Raw genomic sequence first — 12,455 nt, forward strand, 5'->3', positions numbered from 1 at the left:
TCCAAGAGCTGAGAAGAGATCTTTCCCGTAGGCTGCAGTTTTTAAGAGGCATCTTACGCTAGCCATCACTTCATGAGCATTAGAGGTGTCAGCTTTTTGGTGGTATTCTTTATGCAAGGGTTTTGCGGCATGCTAAGTCTCTGCAACCTGACTTTGCAGCTTTGGCAAGGTAACATTTAGGTTCATGGTGATTTCCTTACAGGTCACGAAGGTGCTTCTTTGGCAAAAAGAGGAAGGTGTCCTAGTTTTTCAGATATCAAAAACAAGATACTGCCTGGGACTCTGTCAGCTGCACTGGGGAAGCTGAAATGCCAGATGGAGACAGGCTTTCCTGGTTCCTTTTGTTTGTGGCTTATCCATTATGATTAATTATCAGTGATGGTACGTCTCTAGTTTATGTTCACTATGGCAGTATATCAAGTCTTTAAAATGGTGTTCTTTGAGAACCGTATCTGTATCTCAATGACTGGCTGCACGAGGCACCTGACTTAATGGATCTGTTCTCAAAATGCTGGTCCTTCAGTGTGAAAATTGGCCTCTGTTTTCTGCTTTTACTGCAACAAATTGACAATTTGTACAGTCAGTTACAACCCTGAAATGCATCTTAAACAAAATATTTCCCAAGAGGCTTGAGACTGTGGACCTAAGAATGTAGAGCCCCAGACTTCCTTTGGACCTGCTGGTCCAGCAGCTATGTCATTGACAGCATTTCAAGGAACTGCTTATCTCTGGCAGGAGCATCAGTGGCAAATAGCTCTCCTAATTGATTGTGCCTCATAGTGAACCGTGATCCTCTTTCATGCCAGGCGTACGTGCAAATGTCACTTTGATCAGCAAGGAAATAGTAGTTTGCCTAAAGCTGCTGTGGGGGAGCACTCGGCGAGTGTAACACAAGTCCTTCATGTATCAAAAGAGATCCACTACCGTAGTAAAGTCTGAGTCAGTCGCAGCTCTTGGATGCCAAGAGTGTAAGGCACTGGCGGTCCTCCAGCCCCAGGAGCAGGTGACGACTGCTGAAGCTTCGCTGGTCCCCGAGAAAATGGAGAGTTGCTTCAGCTCTCTGCACTTGACGTCTCGGCAGCAAAGGTTGGCCTTGCTGAGCTCTACAGCCCATGAGCAAGGGTGAAGCAGAAGACATTCGATAGTGCTAACCTCTGTGAGTGACTGAATTCCCAGCTCAAAATCCAATTTTTAAACCTTACCTGTGGCAGTGAGTTCAAGTCCCAGCGTACTCTTGTGCTAATGATAGGTGTGATGTTAAGGCAGTTCCTTCCTAAATAGCAGAACCAAAGCATCAGAAATAAGAGATCACCTTAGTGACTTTGGTGTGTTCCCACCTGATTTTTGCTTATGCCAAGCACAGAGTTGGTAACATGTCTTGGCAGTCCAGGGGGATCCGAAGTGGTAGTGAAATTGTTACGAGACTGCACTTACGCTGGGCAGAGAGATTCTGAACAATTCTCCAAGCTGTGTGCAGGCTTTCTTTGGAATAGTAACCTATTTTTGGGGAAATTCTTTAAGGTAACTAGATTAGAGTAGCTTCTTCTGTGCAAAACATGCAAATGCACTAAGCGGGCTGCATACCCCGCAGGGTTTTGCACATCTCTCTGGGACGCAGCAGTGTGCCTGCTAAGGCGTTTCTGCTAATACGTGAGATCAGTGTGACTGTGTTCTTACAGAATAAGCTGTCTCTGCATATTCCTAGAGTGAGCAGGCCTGGAGCCATTGGGCAGAGCTTTCTTCTAAATATAAAAACGATGTAGTAAAAATTACCCATGCTCAGCTGACATGGTCAGTATGGCACTAGAAAGCACTATAGCCGCCTTAACTGATGCGATGTTAAAACAAAGATGTGCCTGAAGACATGCACAGCTAAAAGAGAACTGATGCCAAATGCAGATTTTTCTAGTGTTTGCCTTGTCATGCTTAACTGCTTATGAAAGACCGCTGCAGCCCAGTGAATTCATGATGCAGTCAGGCATAGTATTGCTAATGAAGATGGGCTCTGGGAGGGAAGGAGGGGGTCCTTACTTAGTGTAAACTTTAAAATACCTTTTGTGTTAACGACTGCTTCTTCATTACTAGGCAAGACTTTTTGATGAGCCTCAGCTGGCCAGCCTTTGCCTAGAGAACATAGACAAGAACACATCAGATGCCATCAACGCGGAGGGGTTTACAGACATTGATCTGGGTAAGCGCTTTTTTTTCCCCTCCTCCCTCTACATGCTTTCATAACAAGCTACCCTCTAAAGTTATTACTTGGCACTTTTGTGGCTTTGTTCTTCTGGAGCAATCTGTTGAACGAACAGTCTCTGGCACTAAGTGGCTAGAGACAAGGCATGTGAAAAAGAGCATGCTTGCTTGCGGAAATATCCTGGAATCTGCTTACTTTGGTGCAACTTGAGTTTTCTGGGCATGATACAAAGCCCGTTTCCTCTGTTGATGTTGGCAGGTTTTGGGTGGGTGTAACTTGCCTTCTTTTGTGGAGTTGGCGTTGTTCCCCGAGTCTTTGTCAGGTTTTCAAGTTAAAAAGGTGGTGTATTTTTTGGAAGCAAGAACTGGCTATTTTAATTATCATATGCAGTTTCCAAACTTGCTGGGCACAGTTAATGAACACTAAAATGCAGACTTTAATCTTCTTCTAATGAGATGGACTATGGAGGTAAGGCATGGGTAACCTTCTGGCTTTCATGCTGCTTGCTTCATCCAAATTTGACTTCAAGAAAGTTGCAGTTCATTCTACTGCACTGCCATTAACATGTCCATTAAACGGGCACCATTTGCTGCTCCAGTGAGTTACTTGCTTATGGAATATGCAGCTATATTTTCCTCGGAGGCTGCGGGCAGCGCTTTTGGGAGATGCTGTTTTTTCAATTGCTTCTCTTTTACTTACCTTGGCTGTACACGGGGTACTTCTGGCTAGGTAAAATTGGCTGATTTGGGTTAGCACCTAAAGTTGTCACTATCTGTCCTGCCTTGCAGACACCCTGGTTGCGGTGCTGGAGAGGGATACCCTGGGGATCCGGGAGGTTCGTTTGTTTAATGCAGTGGTTCGCTGGTCAGAGGCTGAGTGTCAACGGCAGCAACTTCAGGTGATTCCAGAGAACAAGCGGAAAGTACTGGGCAAAGCGCTTTCTCTTATCCGCTTCCCATTGATGACTATTGAGGAGTTTGCAGCAGGTAACTGAACAAAGGTGTTTCTGGCAACCCTGGTCTTTGCTTTCTCTGAACTACAGAGGATCAAGTACATGAAAATGGATTTTCTCTGTGTATCCTGTAGTAATTTAAATTTGAGATTGTCCCCCATTCCCACTGATCCACAGACTCTGCTGTGTAAATGCTATTTTCATCCATGATCATTGATTCTTGTTTTAAAGACTACAGTGCCCCATCAGATAGGAGCTTGTCGGATCAGCTAGCTGACTGTAGTCGTCATAGGTTTAGATGGTTACTTTCTCATTCAGCTGAGAGCAAAGATCCAAACAGAGGTTCACATGCTTTCCTTTCTAACCATTCCAAGTGTTTAAACTACACAGAGCTAATGGAGTTGCAAATAATTGGTGTTGACTGTAGCCTAGTCCAAAAGAGAAATGAGGATGTTTCTCCCCACCCTCTATTTGTTGACTGCCTGTAATCTGGTGGTGGTGTTGGCAGTGTCTGGCTGGTGCCTTTCACAGTAGAGTCCCATAACAGAAAAAACTTTCAAAATGTTCTTTGAGCTGAAGGGTTGGCGTTGTTTAGTCTATATCTCAAAGCATTTTTCAAGTTTATGTTAAGATCTTGATCTACAAAGATTTCTAAAGCATTTAACAGTTTTGACTAAAGATTTTTTGTTTTGTTTTCATTGCCTGTTGTCTTTGACTTCATACTCTGGTGATTCTCCAGGGATTGAAAACTGGCAATTGGCTTAAATAGTTTCCATGCTAAAAACCACAGTGGAGCCATTTCCAAAACTGAAACTTGCTTTAGGCTGCAGTTATGTGTACAAAGAAGCAAAAAGGGTCACTGACACCACTTCCTTTGCGAATCACTTCTCAAGGCAGAGCTGGCATCAGCTTATCGACAATTAGCGTACATATTTCAAGATGAAGAGGGATATTCATAAAAAGTAAATCTGTGCTTAAAACTTGGTACCCACTTTCTATTTTGCCTGTCACAGCTGCGATGTGGTCTTAGGGACATTAATCTCTTCAGAAATGGCTGGGTCAGGGAGGCAGAGATCTGTTCATCCAAACTGGGTAACTTTCCTTTGTGTTGGCACTGGGTGAAAACACGGCACGCTCCGTTCCTCGGTGTGCATCGTGCCAAACAGCAGCTTTGCAGCAGATCACAGGCTTACGATCTGGCTTGACGGGAGAAAGCATTCTCCTTCTGGATAGCGTTACAGCCATTGGAGTAGTTCGTGTATACCAAGCTTTGCCTTTTTCTGTAGATCCTGTTTCTTTCGACCCTTCCTTCACATCTTCTGTTGTTCTATCTCACTGGGAGGAGTGTGGCATATTTGGGTTGAGGTGTTTGAGCTGGGAGAGTCAGTGCCCCTCCTCATGCTGGCTGTCACAACTGCCTGTTTGACTCGGATCTTTGGTTACTCTGCTTGCTTTGAGAGAAACTCAGGTTTTCTTCATCCACCTTAACCTAAAAGATGAACAAAAGAAACCCCAAACCTGAGAGGCTGTGCTGGTCAGCTGTTCCTTAAACAAGGGCCTACCTTGGAAGCTTTGTCCTTTTTCTGAGTGACTCTGATGACTTTGGTGATCACAGCAGAGGTAGGAGAGGGAAACCACTTCCCGCTGCCCTCCCAAAAGCAAAAAAAAAAAAAAAAAATTTTTCACAGGCAGTCGTTTCACCAGTTTATTGTATAATCTGGTATTAACCGTGGAGTTTTGCATGAAGATGTTTTAACTGGCAAAAGTGTCACTCCCTTCCCGTAGAGCAAGTAATTTGAAACATTTGAGAATTGAATTCCAGCAACACAGGATAAGTTTAGACACGATCAATGACGGCAAATTTTTGCTGAGCAAAGTATCCGTAAGCTCATTTATCTGTTAACAGTCGACTTCCTTAAATTCTTTCATCTCTACCTATTGCAGCCTTGGACCATGTTATGTCTGTATAACCTTGTGCTGGATTTAACCAACTACAAGTTGTTTTGGACCAACAAGTAGCTAGGCATTTGCTTCCCACATTAAAGAGCACTGAATGCTATTTTTTCTCCAGTACGCAGTAGTCTTGTTTCTGTTAAAAACCTCTTGCAAGTAGAGGTACAGAGCAGCGTGTGACTTGCTAAAAGACTAATTTTTATCAGGTTCCACTTCTGAAAGTATTCGAAGTAGTTTCCAAAGCTTGAGTTTAGCATCACTTTGGAAAAAACATGTAGTTACTGGAGAAAAGATGAGAATGTGTTTCAACTCTTGCTAAAGTCGCTAGCGTTTTTTCCTAGGTTCTACAATAAAGGTATTAAAAAAAAACCCAAACAAACCCAAAGCAGGGATTAAATGCCCAAGGGAAGGAGGGAATCAAAGCAGGGCATGAGCTGAACCACCTTCATCTCGACTGAAAAATAATCCTATACTTTCGAAGTTGATGGTAACGAGGTGACATTCCCTCCTGCTACCCCTCGCGGGATTTCATGATGTCTTAACAGTAATGTTATAAAATGCCGGTGTAGATGCATCAAAATCCCTGTCTCTTACCAGTATCATCATCTCCTGAGGGAGTGGGGGAAGGATTAGCTGCAAGTTTTAGATTTTCAAACCGCTTGTGTTCGCCAAATGCATTTTGGCTGTGCAGAGCTGCGCGCTTAATCTCCGTTTCATGTACGTGCTCCATACAGAGGCTCTGCAGTCCGTGGCTGGCGTGCAAATAAAAGGCAGGCAGCACTTTCTGTCTGGGATTTAACTTCCTGACACACCAGGAAAATCTCGTGTGTGATGTGGGTTTGGCCCACTCGTAGCTGCAAGTCAAGTTTGCCTCCCCATGTAAAACCCGAAAGAATCCCTTCTGGTTTCTGAAGGCTGATGGCATCGCTGCTTTCGTGCTTCTCTGCAGGGCCTGCCCAGTCGGGAATCCTCACGGACCGAGAAGTGGTGAGCTTGTTCCTCCACTTCACAGTGAACCCGAAGCCACGAGTGGAGTTCATCGACAGACCGCGCTGCTGCCTGCGAGGGAAGGAGTGCAGCATCAGCCGTTTCCAGCAGGTGGAGAGCCGCTGGGGGTACAGTGGGACTAGTGACAGGATAAGGTCAGCTTCTCTGCTAATTCTGCTGCTGATAGATTCATGTTTACTGAGCTTTCAGCCTACTCTAGACCTAAACCCACAAGGTTACGTGCTAGACCTTGACTTCCACCCTATAAACCCAAGTGTGAACCCTGAAAGGAAAGTGTTTTGCTGGGCAAAAGTGTCGCCTGATGCATTAACCTGCACGTGCAGCTGCAGGCTGCCATTTTGCTTCTGTATTGGCAAAGGTTTCCAGCAAATGTGGCCCTCCAGCACAGGGCTCTTGGAGATTATTTCTCTCCTTTTCAAGTGGCTTCCTGCAGCTGTACGGGCACGTAGCAGTTGGAGTCACCAGGCAGCTCACGGCTTCCTCCTGTACCTAAGTATGTTGACTCATCAGGTTGGTTCCCTGCTCTGTTGTAAATGTGGCTTGTTGAAGCCCCTTAATCTTGCCCATTTGAAGGAGGGATCAGGATAAAATTGCTTGCTGCACCTGCTTTTCTGCTAATACCTAGTTTGTTTAGATGTAACCTTGTAGAGAAAGAGCAAAGCCAAGTCATGGTGAGAGAGACGTGGAGGTGTGGCGTGGCAAACGGTTTGCAAGCCTGGTGTGGCCAAGCGATTAGAGCAAGACAGGAGGTAATCAGAAAGCCTTGGTTATTTCGGGATTCATCTTTGTCTTGCGTGGAATGGAGACTCGCATTCGTATAGTTCTTCAAAATTTTGAAGCCTTTTCATCAATGGTTCTCTTGCATATAGATGAAGCTGTTGGTTGGATCTTCTGGTCCATTCATCCCCTTAGAGGAGATGGTAATTGGAAGAGCTGCTGGCTCCAAGCACTTCCTGCTCTCAGATCCAATGTTCAGAGACCTCTTGGAGCTTGTATTCGACTTCAAGTTCAGCTGCTGGCAGCATCAGGGTCAGACTTCAGCAAGGCTTGTGTGCAGTTTCAACACTGAATAATTTATGCTGGTTGCAGAGCAGTGGGTTCTCACCTGCCGTAGATGTTTGTTCTTGAAACATGCAGGACTGAAAGAGTTGGTGGACGGGTGAAGAAATTCTGTTGGTAGTTTGGCAGGCACCGAGGCTTTCTGCTGTCTGAGAAGGTGGAGCTGTAGTGGGGCAGTGGGGTGAATACCCTTCCCCTTGCTGCCTTAGGCAGCAGGGATTCCCGCATTGAGGAGCTATTGAATCTTATTTTCTACTCTTGGGTAAATCTTGAGTGCAGCTATATCCAGCAAATACTCAATTCTCCTCCAGTGCCCAGCAGTGAAATATCTAATGACACTTTAAGTGGTCTTTGCTGGTTCCTTGCTGCTGCCTTGAGGGTGGGCACTATTCCACGCTCTGCAGTCTACCCTGCCTTTGCCTGGCTGGCGATTTTGGATGCTGACATCGTACCGCAACCTCGAAACGCTTTTTCTGAGCCTGGACTCTGAAGTTGGGCGATGGGATTGTGCAGCTTTGTATTTTACACGAGCAAACAAAATTACTGCTGGCCCGTTAGGACAGTCAAAGATGTAAGCTTACAAATTACGGTTTCTATAAAGGATTTCACTTATTAGTAAGAATTGCACTTAAAACTGTAGTATGTTTGATTAAATCATAGGTATAAAATTAAAGTGAGTGAAGGTATTTGTGTTTTGTCCTTGTACTAAAACAATACAGGAGTGGCAAGTTGGTTTGACTTTCCTGATCTGTTCCTTCAGGTTCTCAGTAAACAAAAGGATATTTGTAGTTGGGTTTGGATTATACGGATCCATACATGGGCCAACGGATTACCAAGTAAATATACAGGTAATTCTCTCTATTATGTTAAAAATGTTTGTTGCCGTAGGGACTAACTTACACATCTTAGTGAATATGCAACAAAATCTGAAGTTAGAAGGGACTGTATTTGTTTTCTAGATAAAGTAGTTGGCAAATATAGTGAGGGCCAGATGGGGCACTGGGGATAAGAGGGATTATTGCACTCGATTTTATGCAGCCTCCCGTTGCATGCGTCACTGCAGTATCTCCGCAAGTCTGCTCGCAGCCTTTGAAAATATGTCTCGGAGAGTTGTGACGCAGTTTGAGAACAACCTCTGCCTGTTTTGCCACACCGAGCAGGCCAGGCCAGTTCTGCCCTGCAGGTGCAGCAGCAGCGGTTGGGTGCTGCAGTAGCCCTTGGACCGTCTTTTGCTCCAAGCTCTACAAATGCAGTGGAGCAGCCACCATTCATCAAGGGAAGAGAAGAAAGCAATTGCCCTGTCTGTGCTGGGCTTGTGCAGTGCCGATGTGCGACCTCACGTTGTCAGTGTCGCATTTGAGATGACGGATGGGACTGAGGGAGACTCAGTTGTCTGAAGTCCATCGTGATCTTGTTCAAAGACTGGGGTGGCTTACGGAAACCTCACGTGCCTTGTTCTGAATGCACGTACGTAACTGCAGTCTGGATCACTTGAGAAGAACTGTCCCCAGGAAAGTTACCCCAACACGGCATGGCTGATGCAACGAGCGCAGTCCGTCTGCGCTTCTCCCTTAATTGTCAGGGTCTCCTTCTGGTGCCCCTGAGCTCTTGGAGGAGAAAGGCAAGTGAAGATCTAAGGGCAGAACATTGGCCTGCAGTCCTCTGCCGGGCTTCAGGGTAAGGAGGGATTGTCTTGGGCTGTCTGAGACCCAAGCCCACAGTTGTTTGGTGTGATCAGAGCGCTGAAGACGGACATAATTAATGGGATAGTGCAGTCGTAATGGGGCTGGTCAAACCGTTGAGTCCCTCAAATTCAGTCCAGTTCAGGGGACACACACCTGACCATGTGCAGGGCAGCGTTCAACCAACTGTGCAGGTTAAAAGTTAACGCCTGTGTTACAGATCATCCACACGGACAGTAACACGGTCCTGGGGCAGAACGACACGGGGTTCAGCTGCGACGGATCGTCAAACACTTTCCGGGTTATGTTCAAGGAACCTGTTGAGATTTTACCCAACGTCAACTATACAGCATGTGCTACTCTAAAGGTACCGTACTGGGGCGGCATGGGTAGAAGAGAAAGATAAAGACAGGTGAAATCAGGCTCTTTTAATCCCTTCAGTGCCACACGGTTCTTGTTCTACGTTTTTCAAGGCCTGTAGTATAATGTCGAAGGTCTGCTCTGTAGTCTGCTCTGCAATGAGCATATTCACCACCAGCATTTAGAGTTGGTTTTTAAACTTGTCTTGCAAGCGTACAGTAATTAACAGGCTGCATCAGTGATGAAGTGATGGGATTTTTTTTTTTGTTTTGGTGTGGACAGATAAGGTGTCAGTTCTGCGGGTGTGTAATCCAGAGCCTGCCTGCAGTGGGTTAAAAAAGTTGATATTTAAGTGTTGAGATCTGGTTAAATGTGGTGTTAAGTTCTGATAGAGACGAGAACTTTGCTCAAAATACCTGAGGTGCAGGAACCAGAAAGAAAAGGGAGGTGCGGAGATCTCCAAAGCTCATTGCTTCAGGCCAGGCTGTGAGGCCAAACCTCCCCGAGCGTGCCCAGGCAGCGGGGTCCCGCGGGGCTGTGATCCCTGTCTTGATCTGTTCTTGTCTTCTGTGACCATCGCAGGGTCCAGATTCCCACTACGGAACCAAAGGACTGCGCAAAGTGATCCATGAATCACCAACAACAGGAGCCAAAACCTGCTTTACGTTCTGTTACGCGGCTGGGAATAACAACGGCACTTCTGTGGAGGATGGACAAATCCCAGAGATCATCTTCTACACATAGTGCAGCTGCGGAGCTGGCTCTGGACTCCTCTGTTCTCTTCCCCATGACCTTCCAAACTAAATTTCTGGCTGAGTTTGACCACACCAATTGGAGCCACACTAGCCAAAGGTCTCAGTAAAATCATTTCAAAGCTCATGTTTTGCCTTGTGCTAGTGATTCTGCTGCTATCACGTACCAGACTAACTGGTATACCATTTGTAGGTTGTCTGTGGCTAGTCATTTTTCACTTTACTGATTAATCCTATCTAACAACATGCATTTTTTTGACTGTAATGAATGTAGATGCTTTTCCACCGGTCAGAAGCATGGAAACGAGTGGCTCTGGTTGTGGTTATACTTGCTGTGAGGAAATAATCCTGCAAAAAGACGGAGTCAAGGGCTGTGTGGCCCACCCTCTTCTGCTCTAGCCCAGCAGCTGAGGCGAGACGGTTTGCCACGCCTGCCCGGCAGCGCCACTGCAACAGCGGGGCTTGCCCAGCCCGTGCCTGGCACCTTCCCTCTCGCAAGCCACGGCACGTGCGGCCGCCTTCGAAAAATTACGGAAAGTGGCCTTTTCCCCGAGGCTTTGCTGTTTCAGCACTACATGGTCTTGAGAGAGATCTCAAAACCAGCGTGCCTCTGGAGAGACTGCGGCGTTTTCATGCTGTTCTCACTAATTTGTGACAATCCTTTACGGCAGTTGTGGACGGTGAACTGACATCCCCTGCGGAGTCGGGAAAGGGCAGCAGCTCCGGCCGGGCAGGTTCTTTCCTGCCCTGTGTGCAGGCTGGGGTGCTGGTAGTGCTTCTTTCAAACTCTGTAGCGCGTTCAAACGATGGGTGTTCCTCAGATAACCCCCGTGCAGCGTTCAGCAGCCCAGGTACCTGTACTAGTTTCTACCCGTACTAGTCGTTACTGTGCTGATCAAGTCCTTTGCAGGTAACGCCGGGGTTTGTCAGTTGAAGCAAGCGAGGGAACTTGCCTCGCCTGGCCCCCCTGTGCCTGTGTATTGCTGCTGGTTTCACGCACGTTTCAATGCATTTTTCTCTGTTTCTGTGCGTTGCTAACCCGCCCGTGGGCCGCTTGAGAGCCTGCTGCCCTGATGCGAAGTAGGAAGAGAGGCTTGATGTGCCACTGCCTGTTACCTAATAACGCAGCAGATGGACGAGGATTTATGAAACAGTTTAGGAAAACATTAAAGATTCTCTGTTTGCCTGTATATGTTTGCACAGTCTGCCAGTTTGGACGGGCACAGGAGGAAGATGCGGTATTTACAAATACCGCCTGTCTTTGGGCCGTTGAGCTCGGTAATCTTGAAGACGCCCACTTCTTACCTGTTCAGGGCCGGTTGCTTTTCCCCGTAAGCAGGTACGACTTCAGCTGAGCGGGGAAGGCGCTGTCCTGCCAGGGAGGAGGTGGGTGGCTTGTACTTGTGGCTGCCTGACCGGCCTCACGGTCGCTGCCCACTGATGAAGACTACGAGATTATTTCCTCCCCCTCCTCTGCAGAGGAAGCTGTAATTAAAGTGCTGCTCGGCAGCGTGGCCAGAGCCTTCCCAAATCTGCGTGGGACTCGCTGGCAGGGGTGGTGCTGCCTCAGAGCTGAGCTTCCCCTTTGCAGACCTCCCCGCTCCGGGCACACAAAGCCGTTGTAACTCACCGGGCAGCAGTTACCGCCGTGTTTAGCTGCTAGAAGTCAAAACCTGGTTGTCCTTCGCTCGGTGCCTGCTCACTCGCTGGGGAAATGCCATCTGCTCCTCTTGCTGTCCTCAGGCTGCGGCCGGCCGGGTATCTCCTCGTCAGCCGCGCAGCAGTAATACCGTCAGGAACACCCTGCACCTCCTAACCAGTAGCTGTTAGAGATGTCAATAGTGTGTTACGTTCTCTAGGAAGACGTTGTAAGATGTGTATATTGTAAGCCTGCTTCAAGGTAGGATGTTTTTAATATGGCCAGTACTTAAAAAAAAAAAAAAAACTAAAACAAAAAAAAAGGAAAAAAAAAAGAAAAAAAAATAAGATGGGTCCACGACTTAGTTATTGAACCTGACTCCGTGCAATGCAAACCCTGTTGTGGATTAACAGACCAGGCACGCGAGGGAGGCAGCCCGTGGAGGCGTACGTACCTGCGCCCGCTCTCGCCTCTGCCCCTCTTCCCAAAAGCTGTGGGCGCTTCACTGCTGGCACCCAAGAACGGCGTCGGGCCTCGCGCCTTCCCCGGGGGAGGCTGTCGTCTGCGGATCCGGCTCCTCGGGGGGCGTTTCTGTATAGAGGTGGCAATAGCGGAAATAATTTGAAAGAAGCAAAGCTGCGCATTTGGCTCTGGAAAGAGCAGGACTGGGCGGCCGGCCTTGCTCGGCCGAGGTGGGCGCCTCCTTGCTGGCTCTTCCCCGGAAGCGTCTGTTTTTACTACTGTTTTGTTACTTGTTACGCAGATTCTCCTCCCAAACCCAACCTTCCTGCCGTCGCCCCGCAAGGTAGGTCTGGTAGCTTGTCCTGTCGGGGAGGGAGAGGAGTCAAACGCTGAA

General features: G+C 47.3%; 1 protein-coding gene across 1 annotated transcript in view; it reads left to right on the plus strand.

The window, feature by feature from the left end:
* BTBD2 (BTB (POZ) domain containing 2) overlaps positions 1 to 9,963 on the plus strand; it is a 15,153-nt gene extending 5,190 nt beyond the window's left edge. The window contains exons 3-8 of the mRNA XM_009707229.1: positions 2,086 to 2,191; positions 2,983 to 3,180; positions 6,049 to 6,241; positions 7,927 to 8,014; positions 9,069 to 9,215; positions 9,791 to 9,963. Coding sequence (XP_009705531.1) covers positions 2,086 to 2,191; positions 2,983 to 3,180; positions 6,049 to 6,241; positions 7,927 to 8,014; positions 9,069 to 9,215; positions 9,791 to 9,952 — 894 coding nt within the window. The 3' untranslated portion in view covers positions 9,953 to 9,963. The remainder of the gene's footprint in view (positions 1 to 2,085; positions 2,192 to 2,982; positions 3,181 to 6,048; positions 6,242 to 7,926; positions 8,015 to 9,068; positions 9,216 to 9,790) is intronic.
* The last annotated feature ends 2,492 nt before the right edge of the window (positions 9,964 to 12,455 follow it).

The sequence above is a fragment of the Cariama cristata genome, unplaced genomic scaffold (genome assembly GCF_000690535.1).
Source record: "Cariama cristata isolate BGI_N322 unplaced genomic scaffold, ASM69053v1 scaffold32719, whole genome shotgun sequence".
NCBI lineage: Eukaryota > Metazoa > Chordata > Aves > Cariamiformes > Cariamidae > Cariama > Cariama cristata.